The sequence below is a fragment of the Panicum hallii genome, chromosome 9 (assembly GCF_002211085.1).
Source record: "Panicum hallii strain FIL2 chromosome 9, PHallii_v3.1, whole genome shotgun sequence".
Classification (NCBI taxonomy): domain Eukaryota; kingdom Viridiplantae; phylum Streptophyta; class Magnoliopsida; order Poales; family Poaceae; genus Panicum; species Panicum hallii.
The window spans coordinates 63,542,779-63,561,977 of record NC_038050.1 but is presented as its reverse complement, the minus strand read 5'-3'; the positions used below and the strand labels follow the sequence as shown (position 1 = coordinate 63,561,977).

The window sequence follows — 19,199 nt, the reverse complement described above, 5'->3', positions numbered from 1 at the left end:
CGTATCTTTTAACTACATCTGATTGTTCTTTATAGAGAGCTCTGAAATAATTTTTCATATGATTTCAGTTTCGATAAATATATTTCCCTGGACGCATATACTACTTCCATGCCTTACTCCAACGAAATAACTGTTTATATACAGTAAATAAATGCGTTTAGTATCTCCCAACACAATCGGGGGTGTAGCTCATATGGTAGAGCGCTCGCTTCGCATGCGAGAGGCACGGGGTTCGATTCCCCGCACCTCCACGTTTTTTTTTTCCCCTTTTGCTTTTGGGCCCTCCAGGGCTTTTCAGTTTGCAGTTGCACCGCGCACGGCTACCTGAACTCGCGGCCAGCCTTCTCGGCTTCTCGCTAGCTCGCCACCACCCAACCTCTGCATAGTTTTCCGAGGTCTCCAGCGTCCAGCACAAAATGCGCCGGTGTGTGCGGTAGAAACAAGGGAAAACGTGGGCTCCTGGACCAAAATTCTCCAGCCGCTGGTCGAGGTGATCCGCCCGAAGCCTGGTAAAGCTTTCAAGAGAATAAAACCCCATTTTTGTCGCCGACAAACGGTGGGCCTGTTCCAGATTCCGGCAGTGAGATAATGGGCTGAAAATGCTCCGTCTTTATCTCCCCTCCTGCTGCTCCTCCTTACATGCCGTTGTTCTGCCTGCCCATGGGCTAAGAGTGTTCAGTTCCATCCAGTTCGGCATGGTCATCGGTCCGTCCTCTCACGAATCACGCCACCATCTCCCCATCCGTCGATCGCGCGTGGGGTAACGGGGACCATGGCTAGCCTGTCTCCCCGATCCAACTTAGTCCTTATATACTTTTAGTTTAGAATGGTAAAAGATTAAAACCTGCCTTTACCACCGTTAGCGTGCTACGAAACTTTCAATCGTTGATACGAACTCATTTCCCGCGTTCAGATAAGCTAAAGTCCACGCTGCCTGCCTCTCCGTCTCTGCCCAGTCCAACATGTCCATCACGCATCCACTAGCCAGCAGCGACACGCACGATGCCCATTCAGTCATTCTCCATCTCTGGCCCAGCAACATCAGGCTCATCCGCCAGCCCGGCCGGCTCAACTGCCCCCACTAGATCGGCTCAAAAGGGGGGGGGTCCCCCTTTTTCCAGAAACCGGTGAGAAAAAAGGCGGGGCTCCTTCCTCCGCGACATGGACGGCCAGGTAGCTTACTAATAAAACTCATCCGCATCTAGAAGGTCAGCCTTCATGCCGTACGATACAAATTTACAATTATCTGTGCGCATCCTCCAAGCACGCATCGCTCATGACAGGGACGGGCTAGTAGTTAGGCCGTGCTGATCAAATGCCCAGTGTGTCCTCCTCCAGAGTTTTCTTCGCCGGCTCATTGTTAACAGCGGTGCGTGAAAAGGAGGGAGACATGAGACATCGACCATGCCCATGCTGCTAAAACTCAAGCTTCTTGGTTGAGTCGCCGGCAGTTGACAACGTACAATCTGGTCAGCGGAGGCGACATCTTCCACCGGTCTCAAGATTTGAACAGTTCTTGACCAACCATGGACTGTCGACTAGTATGTGCAGCTGCATGTTGCTGCCGGTACGGTGCAGGAAGCGATATGCCAGCAAAACCAGCAGCGAACCGGGCGCGAAGCATCCGTGGGCATCCACGGAGCCACGGACCACGGGTGCATGATCGATGTGGAGTGGAGGGAGACCGGCAGATGGGATGGAATCTGTCGCTGCAGTTTGGCCGCTTCAGATCGACCGAGGACAGGAAGATCGAAGATGTGTGTGCAGTGCAGTGCTGCACAGCCGCAGGGCTCATGCGCGTACTGATTTGTGGCTCCGGGTCACCTGCCTTCGTGGGCACCAAGCGCTACTTGTGGTAGCTTGTGATCGTGCGCTAGTGATCTTTCGGAGAAATTCACTGGCACGCTGCTCGATCGCTGCCTTTCTCATCAAGGTACACGTGCATCAGGGGGAAAAAATGCGCAGCTCTATCTCTATGTGTGAAAACTGAAGTTCTCTAGAAAAAATAAAACTAGGCCGGGAAAGAAAATCTGTTCCTTGGCTCCTTGCATCGGGTGGCTATTGAACCAAGCTCTCGATCCCGTTCGGAAAGATGACGAAATGCTATGCTAACAGCTACTATTTCCGCCGCGCGTGGTGATATTTTAATCACCTGTCGATTGGATCAAGTAGCTGAAACTATTTCGCTTCATCTTTGAAGGCAGGTATCGGTTCAACGACCGCCGTTCAAAGGCGGCGCCCGGCCCCAATGCAAGAAGCCGTTCTCCAGGTGATTTTATTTTGTTTTGTTTAGTAAAGGAAGTTGATGGTGGTTAAGCAACATAAAGAAAAAAAATAATTGAGGTGCTCGTTAATAATAAAATCGCTTGATCTCTGACGGAAGAAGCTCCTTGACAGCCGCGCAACTCGTATTATTAGCAGTTGATTATTAAGGAGGCGTCACGCCATGGCCTAACAAACCCGGCCCACAGGTTGATGGATTAGGAATGGACAAAATTAAATACGCTCAGATTTTGGAAGGGTTGCGTGCATGTGAGTTTTTCTCTCACAAGTCCGGGCAAAGATCTCAACAGGCGATTGTGTGGCAATCCATTCAGCGCTGCGGTATAGCTCCAGGGTACTGCAACAGTGACGGGAGACGGTACAAGTCCTGCACACGAGGGTTCGTATCATGCAAGTGGGCGCGGGAGGCTAGATACTGTCCTGATGATTCCTGAGCTCGATCATATCCGGCCGGGCCTTTTCGCTGCGCCGGACAGGGACTGAACCTTGACTAACAGTGGAAAATGCCGCGCCATGATCCGACCGATCGCTACAGGCAGCTCGTCGTTGCAAGGATCAGGCCGCCCGGGCGGCTGTTCGTGTCGATTCGAAGTAACCCTTTCATTCCTCATCTTGTCATGTAGAGCAACCCCCCCCCCCCCCCCCCCCCCAAAACCCACACCCACCCCCCAACACCCAGTGGCCTTGGTGTCTCTGTCTCTGTCTCTGTCTCTGTCTCTGTCTCCAGCCACTTGATTACCTCCCGTCCCGTTCCAACCGTGGCTTCCTGCCTGTTACCAACGTCTGCTCCACCGTGCGTGCCGTTGATTGCCTTATCGGAATGACGAAAGGCAGTGACGTCATCGGTTTGCGCAACGGCGGCCTGGTTAGGCCTTGCTCGGTTACATAGCGTTTATTCCGGAAATAATATATATAATAAGAGATTCATGATAGGTATAACAAAATTTTTTATTCCGAATCTTTTATTGTACCTATTATAAATTTACTTTGTTACAGTTAGTTTCCGACCCGGGATTTAAATCCCGATTTCTTGTTATACCAATCATAAATTTCTTGTTACACGTATCATTCCAGAATAAATCCCATATAATACCGAACAAGGCTTGTCTGTGTATTGCGTCCGTCCAAACCTGTCGCTGACACGCACGACTTCTATTGGCTCGACGTGGCACGCGTATTTGTATCGAGGGGAGCTCTGTTGGAGCTTCCGTCTCCGTGTTCTGCAGAATCATATCATGAATGTTTGAATTGGCATGCTGTCCCACCATTCAAATTAAGCAGGAGACGGTCGTCTTGAGCGGGCAATTTTTGACCTCGCGTGGCATGGAGCTGCGACAGCGGCACCAGAAACGACCTCGCAAATACCTACTTAACTAAAAAGTGATGCAAAATATGTGGCAATGGAGACGCAATCTTGGACCAGAAAATTATTTGTCAATTCCTCTTACCCTAAGCAGCAGTATCTAGCTATTTGGACTTTTGCACACGGATATGAATCATATTAATTAGGGTGGATTGGTCTGTCAGCTTGTGCACAGAGCTAACCATAATTGCCTATCTTTGCTCTATGTTTTTTGTTCATTTTCTAGGAAATACTTGTAATCTTTGTCCAATTGTTGTGTGATCGACTTCAGTTAACTACTGCTCTATTTTTTTTATCTTATTCATAGTTTTTTTTCTTCCTTTGCGTTGCAACGCCATATGTGCCGGACACGTTTATTTGAAACTTTAGCAGACCATATCGGGTCTTCTTGCAGCCCATTTTATGTACTTCATGAATCAAATTTTCTCCTCCCAACTTTGATCCTACCTGTTGCCATACATAAAACGCCCTGTTACTTGTTACACTTCTTATTTCATACCATCTTACTGTAATGAAATAAAAATGTGTTTTGGTCCACAGCATAGTGCTCGTTATGCCGAATTTTCCCTATCAAAGAACTATAATAGTAGTCTTATGTTTTTTTCTCTACAATTAGTGCTTTTACAACTGAACTATTAATGTAAACATGTTACAATGATTTAGTCAAAACATAATGTATTTGCCTAAAGTGACACCTTAAAGAACTCTTTTCATTGAGCATTACTATAATTTAGCATGAATAGTTATTGTCATTGGTACATGACTGATCAATAAAACAGGTTTCAAAATTGCTAAACCATGTCATTTGTTAATTTATATGAAAATTTAATGGCCTAATTTAGGTTATTTGCATGTCCAGGGCAAAGGCACGGTGCATAATTTAAACGCATTATTTGCATGTCCAGGGCAAAGGCACGGTGCATAATTTAAACGCATATCTAGCTAAGGAGTTACTTCATAATGTTTTTATAATGGTAGAGGTGGACAGTACAAATGAACTCCAATGTCTATTGTCGTCAATATATAATGGTTAAGCCAATTGTTTTTTTCTTTTGAATTTGCAGTGTTTATCTATTCTTCAAGCGAGTAAGATAACAGGTACAGAACTTCATACTTTTTTCAAGGCATATATCTTATTTCATTACGATAACACTTTGACCAAGAATTACTTTCATTAATATTTTATTTATGTTGACCTACAGATTATAACCACTTATTTTAAAAAAAAAACAGATTATAACCACAAGCAAATTTTTTTAAATGTAAGATTAGTGACACTAGTTTTATGCCATAAAAATATTCAAAGACTTATCCAAACGTAACGAAATAAGCTTATAATTTGAAGTGGAGGGATCGGAGTTGTTTGCAGACTTTATATAGTCGTTGTCTTGTAACTTGTAAGAGGAGATCTAGTTGGATTTATATTTGGGATCTGAAAGAAAAGGAATGATGTCTCTTCTAATTGATTGTTGCATGGATCAATCTTCCAACGGCCTGAGGTGGCGTCTCTTGAATCTTGATGATTGGTCATGCATCTGCGCGCAGTTATTAACCATCTATCGTAGTGTTGGAGCATGTCGTCAGCCAGTGCATCTGCTCGATCGACCGACTGACATTTTCGATTCCAAATCGAACTCTTTTTTGGTCTAGTCCTCTGTCTATATACTCATACGACCATCATGAGTTCTTTGCCTTACTATTTTATCTATACTGATGCGTTGAATCTGATCAGGTCATAAATGTAGCTGGGAGAGGTGATCGACATGCCTGCGTGAAGCGAAGACATAATTGGCCTGGTGTACCATGTGTGTTGGTGCACGTTATAAGGTGGCACATGGTGTTTGACCTAGCTAGCATATATAAGGGGGGAGATAGGACTGGATAAGTCATACACTCCTAGTGAAACGGATGGCATATATAGATTTATGCAGTACATGCCATCATGCATTAATTATTATTTTATGGAACATCATTACTAGTTATTTTAGTATCATGCGACCGATGAGCGATGGCTGAAGTGCATGGTAGTAAAACTGCCACATGTGCCTCTGGAACATATACATATATATGGTCTCTGTCGGAAGATGGTACTTACACCACCACGGTTGAAAGGTTGAATGCATACATCTTCAACAAACAATCTACTGTAGATCAGAGCCATGGAGAACTAGTGTGTGAACATACAGTGATGCTGGTCAGAGATCAGTGCATGTAATCTATGCTTAGCGTGCATGCACCTCGAACAGTTCGGTCTCAGCGTGCTGACACCAGCCGCCAAGTCAGCCAATGCAGCCACGCGGCGCTAGCGCTGATCCCGTTTCGTCGCAGTACGCTTTAGGTCGACAGGCACAGCGAGAAATCCATCCATCCGCGCGTCCACGCGCCGATGGTGCACGGCTGCTCTGCCGGCGTGCACTTCGATTAATTCCAGATCGCTTGCGATCGATCGAGGAAAAATCAGATTTCAATCACCCGGCCCAATTATTGTTTCTACGGCTATGTGAACATGCGCTGATGCGCGCACAGACACGCAGCGACACGTGCGTCGTCGATCGCTAGCTAGCTTCGGGCGGGAGCTAGAGATAGACGTCGCCCTCGTCCAACGGAAACATCTATCTCTTCCGCCCGCGCGACGTGGATCGGGGATTCGTGCGTGGACCGCAAGACCGGCGACTCTTGTTGGGCTCGTACGCGACATGCCTTACCGAGCTTTCCTTCGTTCCCCCAGCTCCCGGCGCGACGAGTAAGCTGCAGCCCCGCGCCCCCACCACGAAGTAAAAAAAAAAAATCATCCACGCATGTCAACATCTCCTGCGCCCCCTTTCTTCCAGGAACTTTCTCACCTCGATCTCTCTATCCCTCCCTCCCATCCAGGTCGTCGTCGATCTCACCAACTCTCACGATCCAAGCTAGTAAGCGAGAGCCCGAAGCAAGAAACCGTCACGCCGATGACCGTACCGCCACCAGACAGAAAAACAAAAAGCGATCAGATCAAACCCCCATGTGCCGCAATTCGCTCCCCTCCCGGAAAAGAACAAAAACCGCTGCAGATTCCGGGAACCTGCTGCGCGGACCAATCCGATCCACTGCCGCGGGGAGCAGAGTACTGATCTCGTCAGGAACAAAAGCTATCACCTCCCCTAAACGATCTTTGCGGCGCCAACCGGGTGCGCAGCCTATATAAAGCGCGGGCAAGCCTCCCCGCACCTCATCTCACTCCGGAGTCCAGAGTCCAGACTTCCTGATCAGCCAGCCGCTTAATTTGATTTGAGCAACCAGCAGCTTAATTTGATTCCGCGATCGATCTCGGTCGGAGCTCTGCGAGCGCGCGTCGTGGGCCCACGTACGTTCAACGGATAGCTGCTCTGAGAGATCATGGACGGCAAGCTGGGCGTGCACCACGGGCACCACCACCACGGCATCTCCAAGCCGCCGGTGCACCACCACCACCACGGCGGCAAGCGGGGCGCCGGGAGGCACGCCGGCGGCGGCGGAGGAGGAGGGAGTAAGGGGATCAAGGTGGTTTACATCTCCAGCCCCATGAAGCTCACCGCCAGCGCCGAGGAGTTCCGCGCCGTCGTGCAGGAGCTCACCGGCCGCGACTCCAACGTCGCCGACCACGACCTCGCCGGCACCTACTACGCGGGCGCGCCGTCGTCGTCGTCCTCGTCCTCGTCCTCGTCCTACGCATCGTTCGGGCGCGTCTCCCCGACGGGGCCCGGCGCGGCGGGCGGCGGCGCGCGCGCTCTGTCGTCGCCGACGATGGCCACGGGGGCGAGCGTCGGCGCGGGACGGGCGGCCGAGTATGGCGCCGCGATGGCCGCGCCGCCGCCGTTCCAGGGCATGTACGATCTAACTGCCGGGAGCTCGCTTTACGGCCAGGACTACTGGTAGTACACGAACGGGATTTACTGTTCCCCCCTTCGCGATTGATTCCCCATGCCATGCCTATGAAGTATGAACATATCTCGAGCACGCGCCCGTATATATATCGTGTATTTCCATAAGCAGGCTTCAGCGTGCATGCATGCTTCTTGTTCTTGGGTTGCATCGATTGATCGATCGAGCATCTTGTACTGGGTATATATAATATATGAGCGCTATGTCAATAGTAGCTAGATGTATCTCTACATATTTTGCCTTTTCAAATTAGATATTTAATTTCTTTGCTCTCCAATATAACCTGGCCTCCATGGATCAAAGTACCATGCATGAGCCCATGGCATGCATCAGCATTCTGTATTTCTCTATTTTTCTCGGACCATTAAAATCATGATCCAGTGAATCTGTGTCGTCCAAAGGGTTAGCTACTAGCTAGTACAGCAATTAGCAGTGACAGACAGCGAAGCAATTTCTTCTGTTTAGGTATATATATATGTAGCGGCGGATCTCGTGCTAAGCTATCGTCTAAAACTAATGCATCTTGTAGTAGCAAGATAAATACATACAGTAATCTAGCTAACAAATACACCATATGTAGACGATTCAGACCCTCACCGACGACCGTGGTGAAACATACGGAGCTCGATCAGACAGCCATGGCGGTGGCATACTGTACTGGCGTGTGACGCGGATCGGAGGGGGCGAAGACGAAGGCATCCACTTGTACTGCACCCCGATGCTCCATCCTCGCTACGAGATACGTAGAACAACGGCTAGGATTAGCCGATATTGGTATATATTGGTCCGGTGGATAAGGTTTTTTTTAGAAAAAGATACACGTCGTGCCTCCCTTCTCGATTGGTCGGTGGGCCCGTACAAGACTGAAGGTACGCGATCATCTTTCGAAAAAGAAAAATCCAGTTTATATTCTTAAATTATCGTAAAAATTCGATATTTAACTTTCAACTACGAAACCGGATAGCATAGGCCATTCAACTATCAAAACCGGATAAATTTGGCTCTTAGAGTGATTTCGAAAGTGGTTTTATATTTTTTAAAAAAAATAAAAAAATCTAATTAGATCTTAAAAATAAAGAATATTTTATTTTAAATCAGAAAATATGAAACATTTACCAAAGTTTTCCTAAAAATATAACCTATCTATTATAGCTCTATTTGAATCTTATTTATTCAAAAATAATAGGCATAACTATAAGCAACCAAATACTATGAACATAAAAAAAATTTGAATCTGAATAACTGACAGGTATAGTGCCAATAGATAGGATAAATTTTTAGAAAACTTATAATATCTATTTTTGTATTTTTTAAAATTTAAAACGAATTATTTATGAATTTTTAGTTTAAAATTGAATATTTTTTATTTTCATACAATGGAAAACTATCTTCCAAACTATCGAAAGGGCCAAATTTGTCTTTCAACAGTTGGATAGTCTATGTTATCTGATTTTATAGTTAAATGTTAAAAATCGAATTTTTTTTAATAGTTAGACGGTGTAAACCGGATTTTTTTTAAAAAAAAATAGAGGAACGCGATAGATTAGTTTGTGTTGTTCTTATTACTGGTTCGGCCCGTGCTAACAAAACAGGCCCAATTTAAGTCAACTCTGGGTTCGGAGAATGCGGCCCATGTTTCGTTGGACTTGCTGCGATCGACCAGGCCCGGCTTGTACTACCACCAATTTTAGGTGCACAAGCCCCCTCAAAAAGAAAAAAAGGGTGCACAAGCTGATCTAACTATGGTGGTTTGGGACTTTGGGTGCACCATGGATGGTCAGATTTTTGGGCTTGCTTGGTGGGATGGTCTATTCCTGCTTCATTAGCAAACAAAAAAGGGGCGCATAATTATAATTGCATTCTTCCTGCTGCATGCTCCAACTTCGATTGCAACGTTTCTCTTTCTTAGTTATATTGCTGTGACCCTCACGATTATTTATCAAGTATACAATCACAGGGATGGCTCTCACCCACTATACTTATTCTGCCCGGCCTAAGCCCTGATGGTGACTTAACTGCTTGTCTAATCTTTTTCTGGCTGTCCCTGCCTCCCTGGATTCTGAAACACTTCTGGTGGCGCTTAACAGAAAGGTAACCAGCTGTTAGCTGACTTTTTCTTAAAACATTCAAAGACAACCGAAACCCTACGGAAATTACCAAACTTTTAGCTAATCTGATGGAAATACGGCAGCCATTTTTATAACAATACGTGGGCCCACGAGCACATGGCTGCCGAATCTGCGATTGGTGCTAATAATTCGAAGACCTGGGGGAAATTAGGTGGGCGAGATGTGGATTGCACGTCGTATGTAGTGGCGTTTCGAGTGTAAGTTAAGGCACATCGCCGTGTACAGTAGTTGAGCTCGATCGGATGGCATTTACCGTAGTAAGGACTGTGGTCATAAGAACTGTAACTAGGTGTAGAATACACAAACAATCTTTGCTCATTGGTGCTGCTGGAAACTATATTTGCCTAGGCAAGAAATGGTGCCGTGATGGTTTTACTAGTAGCGATGATAATGCTGGCGATTTTCCTGGTCATTACCAAACAAAAATGTGTATAAGCCATTGCAAATGATTTAAGGCGTGCCGGTGACCTTGGTTCTAGTTTTGTTTTATTGCCTCTTTATCTCCGAGTTTTCTCAACTCGTTTACTTAATTATCTTTGCTAGTGACCTTTTTTTTTGTAATGGAGCCAAGAATGCATACATTCACCAACTAATCAAGGAACTAATAATTGAATGTACGCGGGCACGAGTGTTACGAAAACGGGAAAGCATATTTTATTATATCCCTAGAGGACCTTCACTGTGTCTAGTCATTAAAAGATGGCGTCTTAGGGTGTGTTCGTTTCGTACCAGAGGGGTCTAAAATATAGATGGATAAATTAGAGATCTAAACATTTTAGAGTCTATTTAGAGGGGCGTTCGTTACCGGGGCGTCTAACGCGCGCACGCGGGGAGGAGCAGGGGCGCGGCGCGGCTTGCGGGGAGGAGCAGGGGGCGGGGCGGCGGCGCGCGGGGGGAGGAGCGGGCGGCGCCGGCTAGGAGCGCGAGGGCGAAGAGGAGCGGGAGGGCCGCGGGCGCAGGCGGCGGGGGAGGGGCGGCGGCGGGGGAGGGGCCGCGTCGGGGGGCGCGGGGGGTGGGGGGGAGGAGCAGGGGCGGCGCCGCGCGGGGAGGAGCAGGGGGCCGGCGGCGCGGGGGGTGGGGGGGAGGAGCAGGGGCGGCGGCGCGGCGGCGGTGCGGGGGAGGAGCACGGGGCGGCGGAGGAGCGGGCGGCGGAGGAGCGGGCGGCGGGGGAGGCGCCGCGGCGGCTGAGGAGCGGGCGGCGGGGCGCAGGGGGAGGAGCAGGGGCGGCGGAGGAGCGGGCGGCGGGGAGAGCAGGGGCGGCGGCGGGAGGAGCACGGGGGCGGCGGCGGGGGAAGGAGCACGCGGGCAGGGGCGCGTGGGGAGACGAGCCGAGCGGATTAGAGGGCGTTAGAGCCCTCGCAGGCTCTAAAATTTCTGGGGGTAGGAATAGAGGGCCGTTCGTTCCCAGATATCTAAAATTTAGATGTTTCGTGCTATTAGATAGGGAACCGAACACACCCTTAGACGAGAAATGACGGAAGGTAGAATTACTTTTCCGGAGGGTCCAAAATTAATTATTAAAGTACGTAAGCACTCCGATCCAACTTGATTCCTTTAGCGATTCTCGAACACGAGGATTGTCAACATAACACGTCAGGTTGACAGCTAAACTAAAGCCAACCTGATTCCTGAAGAGACTGTCGAATTTGACGCGAGATTGCAACCACTGAAGCCGGGTTTCGGGCCCCAGAACCCTGCACCCGACCCAGATTTCCCTAGACCCCTACCCCCAACGTGCGAGCCGTGACACGGCCCCAGTCCACGTCACCCGCAGATATCAACACTCGCGCGTTCCTTGCTCCCCAACGCCAGATCCTCCTGCACCGCACAGCAACTGGATAGCACGGGACCCACGAGGCAGTGTTTGCTAGCCCACGAGCACCGGGTGCACGTGTGGCGCCACGCTTCCCGGGCAAGGGCAGTGGCACGCGCTTAATTACCAGCAAAGTGTAGGCCGTATTAATAAGAGCCCCGCAGCCCCCGGCCCTCTCTTCTTCCTCCCCCCTTTCCCAGCGGCACCAGGCCCCCGCCCTGGTGGCATCTCCGTAATTTCGCCGCCTCTTCGCCGCCGCGGGGGGTGGGAGGAGGAGGCATGGGCAACGCCAGCGGCCGCGAGGAGGACGTCGCGGCCGTGGACGGCGACGGCGCCGACGTGGAGGACGGCGGCGGGGACTCGTCGGTCCGCTCGTCGGAGCGCGGCTTCCCGCCGTACGGCAGCGGGGGAGCAAACAACGTGCGGCGCGCGTGCTCGGTGGGCGTCGTCGGTGGCGGAGGCGGCGCCGGATCGCCGCCCGGGAGCCCCGGCCGCTCGCTCTCGCCGCGGATGTTCGTGCCCCAGGTCAAATCACGAGATCCCGCACCGCTGTCTCTGTTTGCCTGCTTGTTAGGTCGATCCATAGTTTGCTTTCCGATGCTTGTCTCGCTCGGGATGTGGTGGGGCGTTGTGGGGGTGCCCCCCTGATTTGGTTGGTTTGGATAGGGTCCAATGCGAGGAGCGGGCACGATCTGGTGGTGACTGGCATGGCTGGATGCCACTCAAATTGGCTTCTGATGGATACCAACCATTATGTGGATGAACTTTCTGATCTCTGAACCTATTTAGTTGCTGTGCGCGTGCATTTTCGTCAAGTTATTAGCATGATTCGGGTATGTAGTTTCCTACCTCTCGTTTAACTAGTAGTTTCACCTCGCAATGCACCGAAACATTTTTATCGGTACCTACCATGAAGGCCAACTTTGATTGGTTGTTCATTAGCAGTGGTTTTGTCAGAACTTTTCCTTGATGATACTTAGACTGTCAGCAGTCTGTTGCTGAACAGGGAGCTTCCAGTGGACGCAAGTTGTTGATTGGTTGTAGACTGTAGTAACAGAGTGATTGTTTCTAGAGTTCGCACTAGATTGTCTAAGTATCTATTGGATGGTTTAATGGTGATGTGAGAAGTTAGTGTTGAGATTGGTGTTCCATGGAGCTCTGTACAACTAGTTTATTCCGCGAGCCTTTTATTTCATCGTGTCCATCAGCAATTAATTATTGCTCAGGAACATGAAGTCAGCTCTCTGGCAGTGGCGGAGGACATATTAAATCTGAGGTGTGGTGCATCTTAGCCAAACAGAGCTCCAAGCTTTGATTCATGGCCAAAGTATGGAAAAAATGCTGAAGAAAGCTGGTATATCAATGAGGACAAGATACTCCTGGTAAGACAAGGTATGGCGGCTGCCATACCTTGCCATACCGGGAGCTCCGCCACTGCTCTCTGGCGCACATTAACATTGATATATACCTGCCTTGTCTTATGAGCAAGGATTTAAGTATACATTAAACCTAGTTTCAGATGAGTACAGTCAATGGAATTTTGTGTTCTAGTCTGGTAATTTCCAAATTAATTTTGATAGTTTAGCACGATCATGTCTTGAATTGTCGAACTCAAGTCCATAACTCCTAACTGAAAACTCAATAATGATCTGTTCAAATAGGACCCAGCCTCCTACTGTTCCTCCTACTGTTTTCATACTATTACTGCTTAAGTTGGATTGATATTACAGTCTCTGTGCTGCTCTGTTATTGTTAGAGGTCATACATTTGTTGTTTCCTAAGAGGATTATGAGATCCATGCCCTTTCCGAAGCAATATTTATGTTGCATTTCCTGGGAGTTTGCTCGTATTTTAATGATATTTATGTGTCTACTGGTATGCTGATATCTATTATAATGCAGCGTCACATCAAAATTCTGCTCATACTTTCCCAGTTTCTGTTTTAGTTGAATAAGTAGCCTGAAAACACAGAGGCAAGATAATTTCAATTACTACTCACTGCATTTGTTGCTCATTTACGATATTCTGCCCGCTGCCATATGAGCATTCGTTGGCATGCTTCATAAGTAGGAATCACACAATGTGTTGTTTCCTTTTCCACAGCCTCTTGATTTTTTTGAATGGTGTTGCCTGAAGTCTGAATCACATGAAGCACTGGTGGTGTATGATTAGATACGCGGAAAATAAACCATGTGAGGTTTAACTAGTTAGGGCCTCAAAGATAACTAGCAATCTTATCCATGGAATGCTCACAGTAATTGTTAAAATATGATCTCAAACTTCTACGAAGAAAAGAAAATGGCATTAAGCATAGGGCTTCAGAACTGCACAATATGGTGTTTCTTCTTTGCATAATGTATTTGCAATTGCAATTGCAGATTTCGAAAGCATCCTCTTTTTTATTTTTGGTGGCACAAAACTGCATAGATAGTTACAAGACAGGAAAGATCAATTACATGTGGCGGGGGTGTAACTTGTGGCATTATGCATATAGGGCTTCAGAGGAAAACTTAAACGCATCCATATGAATATACATGGTAATTTATTGCTAATTGCTCCCAAAACTGTTTCAATTAATAATGGTAAAGAGCTAGCAGCATTTGTTTGGAGGCTTCAGGATAGGGCAACACTATTTTTCTTTTCATAATGCATTCCAAATAAGTCCATGTAGGTCATACTCCTTTTTTAGTCTACAGTCTGAAGTCTGAACCACAAAAATCGCAGAGCTGACACAGAAGGAGGAAAAATAAGTACATAGACTGTAAGCTACATCGTAAGCAGTGAGTATAAAGTTTGGTAAAGTTTAACCTTCATCCCAGTGCTTTGCTATGTGACCTTATTTGAGGCCAGTTACATTTTCTTAGCCTTGTGACCTGTCGGCTATAGGTATGTTTAGTTGCTTATCGGAAGTGTGGTTAATCTTTTGTGGTGGCTGACTGGCTATTGCCACAATTGTGGCAAACAAAATGTCTAAAATACAAGTGCTATGTCACCACAAATTGCGGTGAATTTCTACAGCAACCAAATTTGCATAACTTAAGTATTGTAACTTGTAAGACCCTAAAAATCTTAAATGTTGTTTACCATTATATGCACCACAGAAATGTGGCTACAGGACAGTTGATTGATTATTCGTATAATATCACTCAACTATTTTTGTGATTTATATTGGGAATTGGAGCTGTTCCTTTGGTGGCTTCTCAATAGGATCACACAGATTGAGCATTAAGGGTTTATGCCAAAAAGATGGGGAAAAAAAACTGATCCATTACTCTTATTTGTGGTGCCACATCATTCACTCTAAACCTTAGAAAACTTGCTGCGCTCTTTGGTACTTAGATTAGATATTAGGTGCTGCAAAAGTAGCTGTCATAGCGTTTTATTGTATGCTAGAAGCCGAAGAGCAGTTCTGTTAATATCTTATATTCTTATTGCTGTCTTCCTTTTATAAATTATTATTACAAAATTTAATATCTCTTAGATTTGGTGGAGTTCCTTTGGTGCTAGAATCTCATATTCAACTTAATAGATACATTTTACCATGCTATTGTGTTCTTTTTGGAAAATGGATTTACTCTTTTTTCAAAAAAAAAGGCTGCTTGTTGTTCCTCTCATGGTACAAGATTTTTTCTTTCAGCAAGTTGCTTTGCAACAATGTAATACATAGAATCTAAGCATCATCTTTTGTAATACAGATTACTCCAATGGTTTTATGTTGTCTTAACTATTTTGAGGGAACTGATTATCCTGTATTGGTTTTTCTTGGCCTGCACTTTCTCAATGATAAAAGGATAGAAGCTGGATGTTTGTATATTGCAGGATGTAAATCGAATTGTTTTTTATGATACTCCTTTCAAGTTATTAATAGAGGAGAAAGCCCATCAATATAGTGATAAAATATAATGGTAAAATGTGGGGTTTTTTATGGCCTAGGATTTGGTTCAACAACTTTCTTGTCCACCATCTTTAGTATGTACCTACCTCCTTTGTCCCCACCCCAATAGGTCCATTTTGTAGACTTGTCTAACATATATTGTGTAATCAGTCTAAGTATGCAAAGTAGGGGCATTGTCAGTATATTGATTAGGCCTGGTACTCCTGTATTGCAGACCCCTGTGCCTCCACTGCAAAGAGCTGCTGATGTAACCCCAGTATTCAACCAGATATTGATGAATGAACAAGAAGAAGAATATGATGGCCCCCCTCCGAAGGAAATTCCTGCTTTAATTGTGTGGACCCTTGGAGGAAAGAATGTATATGTTGAAGGATCATGGGATAACTGGAAATCAAGGTACAATAATCCCTTTAACTAGGACTGTAACTTCTTGAGATTATTCGTATGTATGAATCAATTTAAGCAGAATTGTAACTTTAGACTGTGGCAAACTTGACCTGAGATTGTTCATATATAAATGTTGCAGAAAAGCCATGCAAAAATCTGGGAAAGATCACTCTCTTCTGCTGGTACTCCCATCTGGAGTTTACCGATACAGATTTGTTGTAGATGGAGAAAGGAGATGTCTTCCTGATCTTCCCTGTGAAACTGATGCAATGGGCAATGCGGTTAACCTTCTTGATGTTAATGTGAGTATTCTTTCTTTCTTTTTTGCACCAAGTACCCGAGTACTTTCAGAAAAAGAGGAGGTACTGGGTGAAATTTTTAACACCAAGCAACAAGCATGACATTGCTGTCAACCATATGCTTTTTGTTTGCCTTACCTCGCAGAAGAAAGAAGAATGTAATTTTGGTCTTAGTTTGACTCAACCTATGCATTCCAAATAAATGTTTCATTATAAAAAAAATCTTGAAGACACTATTCCTTTAGTGCTTGAACTGTGATTGTCTATACGGTTTTCTGAAAGGAGTTCCACTTGAAACTTCAGTGTACTAATTTTGATGTTTAGTAGTTGTTTATAATCACCTTAATTTGTAGTGGGTTAAAAGGTTGACTGAGTCGAGAACTTCGAACATCTACATATGTGCCTATTAATGCAGTATGGGAGTTTCTTGTGGCATCTTCTATTTTTAAATTGCCCCTTATATTATTTGTTCCTTAACATACTTATCGTGCATGCAGGACTTTGTTCCTGAAAGTGTTGAGAGCGTGACAGAATTTGAGCCGCCTCCGTCTCCAGACTCCAGCTATAGTTTCCAGGCACCTGAGGACAAGGACTTTGCTAAGGAGCCTCCTGCTCTTCCATCCCAGCTCCATCTCGGTGTTCTTAACTCACAGAACTCGGAAGAAAGTTGCGCGCGGCCCCAGCACATAGTCCTCAACCACCTCTTCATCGAGAAGGGCTGGGGCGCCCACCCGCTGGTGGCGCTCGGTCTAACCCACAGGTTCGAGTCCAAATATGTAACTGTCGTCCTGTATAAGCCCATCGAACGATAGCAAAAGTAGCCCCCACATGAAGAGTGGAAGTTAATGCGTGACAACTCACTGCGAGAGCAGCGATGAACAACGCCGAGGGTACATGCTTGTAAAAGCGGTTGAGGTTGAGGAGTATTTTTTCCATGCCTTTGACAGCTTGCAGAACCTCTGGTTGATGTTGTACATGCTGCACTATCATGATGTTGGCCTCCTGGTTTGTTTATCCTGTCACAGGGAGAGCCAAGGCGCCCTTAGTTCCTACATGTCCGCCTGTTGTGATTGTTCCCCGTCCCCTGGGATGAAATGTGAGTAGAGGTGTCACTGAAAACCGTGGAAATCCACAGAAAGTTAGGTGCCAGAGATAGATCATGTGATTCCTAGGTTTTTGTCTTGTTTTTGACTGGTGAAAGACGATGTCGTTCTGTAATAAGATCAGAGCAATTTACAAATGGGATACGTTGTGTTTTGTCTGGACTAGTTTTTTTGGGCCCGGAGCCAAAAATTACAGTCACTTGTACCGGACTGAGAACTGCCCAATCATTTGCTGCAGCCTGCAGACGCTGCATCTGTCGCACATGTTGCTCAAACCGCTGAAGTGCTTACATTTCATAATTCACCACGGGGATCATCTGCCGTGCTTGAAAATCTAGAAGCCCGTTCTCTCGGTGATCATCCTATCATCCGGCTGCGTTGCTGTTGGGGAACAGTCGGCCACGGTAAAAACGCCCGAAAAGGGTAGCGCACGGGCATGAAGCGTCAAATCTCTCCTCGCATCACTTCCGTGTGCATTGATGCCCGCGCTCGTGCCTGCCTGCCTGGCTGCGCGAGTTGAGACAAGCTGTTCGGTGAGAAAAGGGGAGTAGTGCTCGCCTGCCTGGGGCATCCACGTGAGCTGACGGTGTACGGCCGGCGCGCAAATTAGCTGGCTCCGGCGCTCCGGCTCTGCGCGCGCGATAGCCTGGGCGCCGGAGCCGGAGCCAGAGGCCCAGAGCCAGTCCGTGGCTGGCCGCACGCCCTTCAATGATGCCTGTCTCCACACCCCCCCCCCCCACCCCTGCCTCGCGCACGCCGAGGCGGGCAGGCGACCCAGCCGCCTCTCTCTCTCATCTCTCATGGGCCATGACATTGCTCGCCTCTCCCTGACTGGCTGCCTCCTCGCCTCCATCTCTTTCGCAATGATTCTGTCCAGTGTGGCGCAATCAACAACACTCTGCTACTCGATCCGTCGGCCGGACCCCTAGCTCACTGCCACTCCACCATTCTCTCCCTGTGCGCGCGCGTGTGGCGTGTGTCGATCGACCGCCGAGCCCTCCGGGGACGCGGGCGAGCCGTCGTCCTGACTCCTGAGCTTCTCGTTGCCAATGCCAACGGAACCGGTCGTCGTATGCTTGGCGCCAAACCAAACGGTGAAACTCCGCGCGTCCTCCGTCGGAAGAGCTTGCCGCGCCATCGCTTCAATGAATGGCTGGCTGCTGGAAACTGATCGGGACAGAAGAAAAGAAACCTCCTGACCCGAGCGAGACCGAGAAGCGAAGAAGGACGGCCCGGCCTCCTCCGACGTACCGGGCCCTCGCGAAAACCTCGGCGTGAGCACGGATCGCGGAAACCCGTAGAGCCAACCGGGTTTCTACGCCGCAATTATCGCTACGGTACTGTTCCCCCTCGCTCGCTTGCTGGTGGAACGGAACCGTAGTCCGTACGTGCTCCAAGTCGTAACGCATTTAGCTATGCCACAGTCACGGCCACCGCAGAGCTAGCAAACTCTGTTATTACTGCTGCTTGACCAAGCGGAGTAATAACATGACGAGGAAGGGAATGGAACGGGACGGGGCGGGGAATCATCAGGCCGCTGGCCCGGCACGTCCGTTCCGCTGACCCCGGCCGTTCCCGCCGAGAGCTAGCGGACAGCGCGGGCACGGCGCACGCGGACGCGCCCGTGCCCGTGCCGCGCCCAGCCGGCCGTGACAAGCAAGACGGGAGCGAGCGAGCAACGGGGAACCATGCATCAGGCTGGCACCACACGACCGTTCCGCTGACCGGGCCGTCCCCGCCGAGCGCTAGCGGACAGCGGCAGTTTTCCCCGCGGGCCGGGCGCCAAGCCGCCAACGTTCCCTCGCTCGCCGCGCGCGCATCCGCCTCGTCGTCCCACACTCCCACCCAGGCACCCACCGCCGCCGTCCGCCGCGGCGCAAGACGATACGGGTAGGTGGGCGGGCGCGCCGTTTCGGGGTGCGGCGCAGGGACACGCACAGTGCCCCTGCCCCGGCCGGAGGACTAGACGACGGCACGGCGACCGGCGCCTGGCTGCGGCTCTGGCCGCTGCTGCGTTCTCGCGTGCG

The 19,199-nt window shown here is 48.2% G+C and overlaps 2 protein-coding genes and 1 non-coding gene across 3 annotated transcripts; all 3 read left to right on the top strand.

Annotated features, from left to right (window-relative positions):
* The first annotated feature begins 178 nt into the window (after nucleotides 1-178).
* On the top strand, nucleotides 179-251 carry TRNAA-CGC. The gene has a single exon. It is a non-coding gene; the product is annotated as a tRNA-Ala (tRNA).
* A 6,328-nt stretch (nucleotides 252-6,579) lies between these two features.
* LOC112875929 lies at nucleotides 6,580-7,823 on the top strand. Its single transcript, XM_025939939.1, has one exon. It carries the CDS (start codon nucleotides 7,022-7,024, stop codon nucleotides 7,538-7,540), a length of 519 nt encoding a protein of 172 aa, XP_025795724.1. The 5' UTR covers nucleotides 6,580-7,021; the 3' UTR covers nucleotides 7,541-7,823.
* Nucleotides 7,824-11,661: 3,838 nt separating this feature from the next.
* LOC112875602 (SNF1-related protein kinase regulatory subunit beta-1-like) lies at nucleotides 11,662-17,330 on the top strand. Its single transcript, XM_025939505.1, has 4 exons — nucleotides 11,662-12,013; nucleotides 15,598-15,779; nucleotides 15,910-16,072; nucleotides 16,567-17,330. The coding sequence occupies exons 1-4, from the start codon at nucleotides 11,768-11,770 to the stop codon at nucleotides 16,879-16,881; spliced, it is 906 nt and encodes a 301-aa protein (XP_025795290.1). The 5' UTR covers nucleotides 11,662-11,767; the 3' UTR covers nucleotides 16,882-17,330.
* Nucleotides 17,331-19,199: the final 1,869 nt, after the last annotated feature.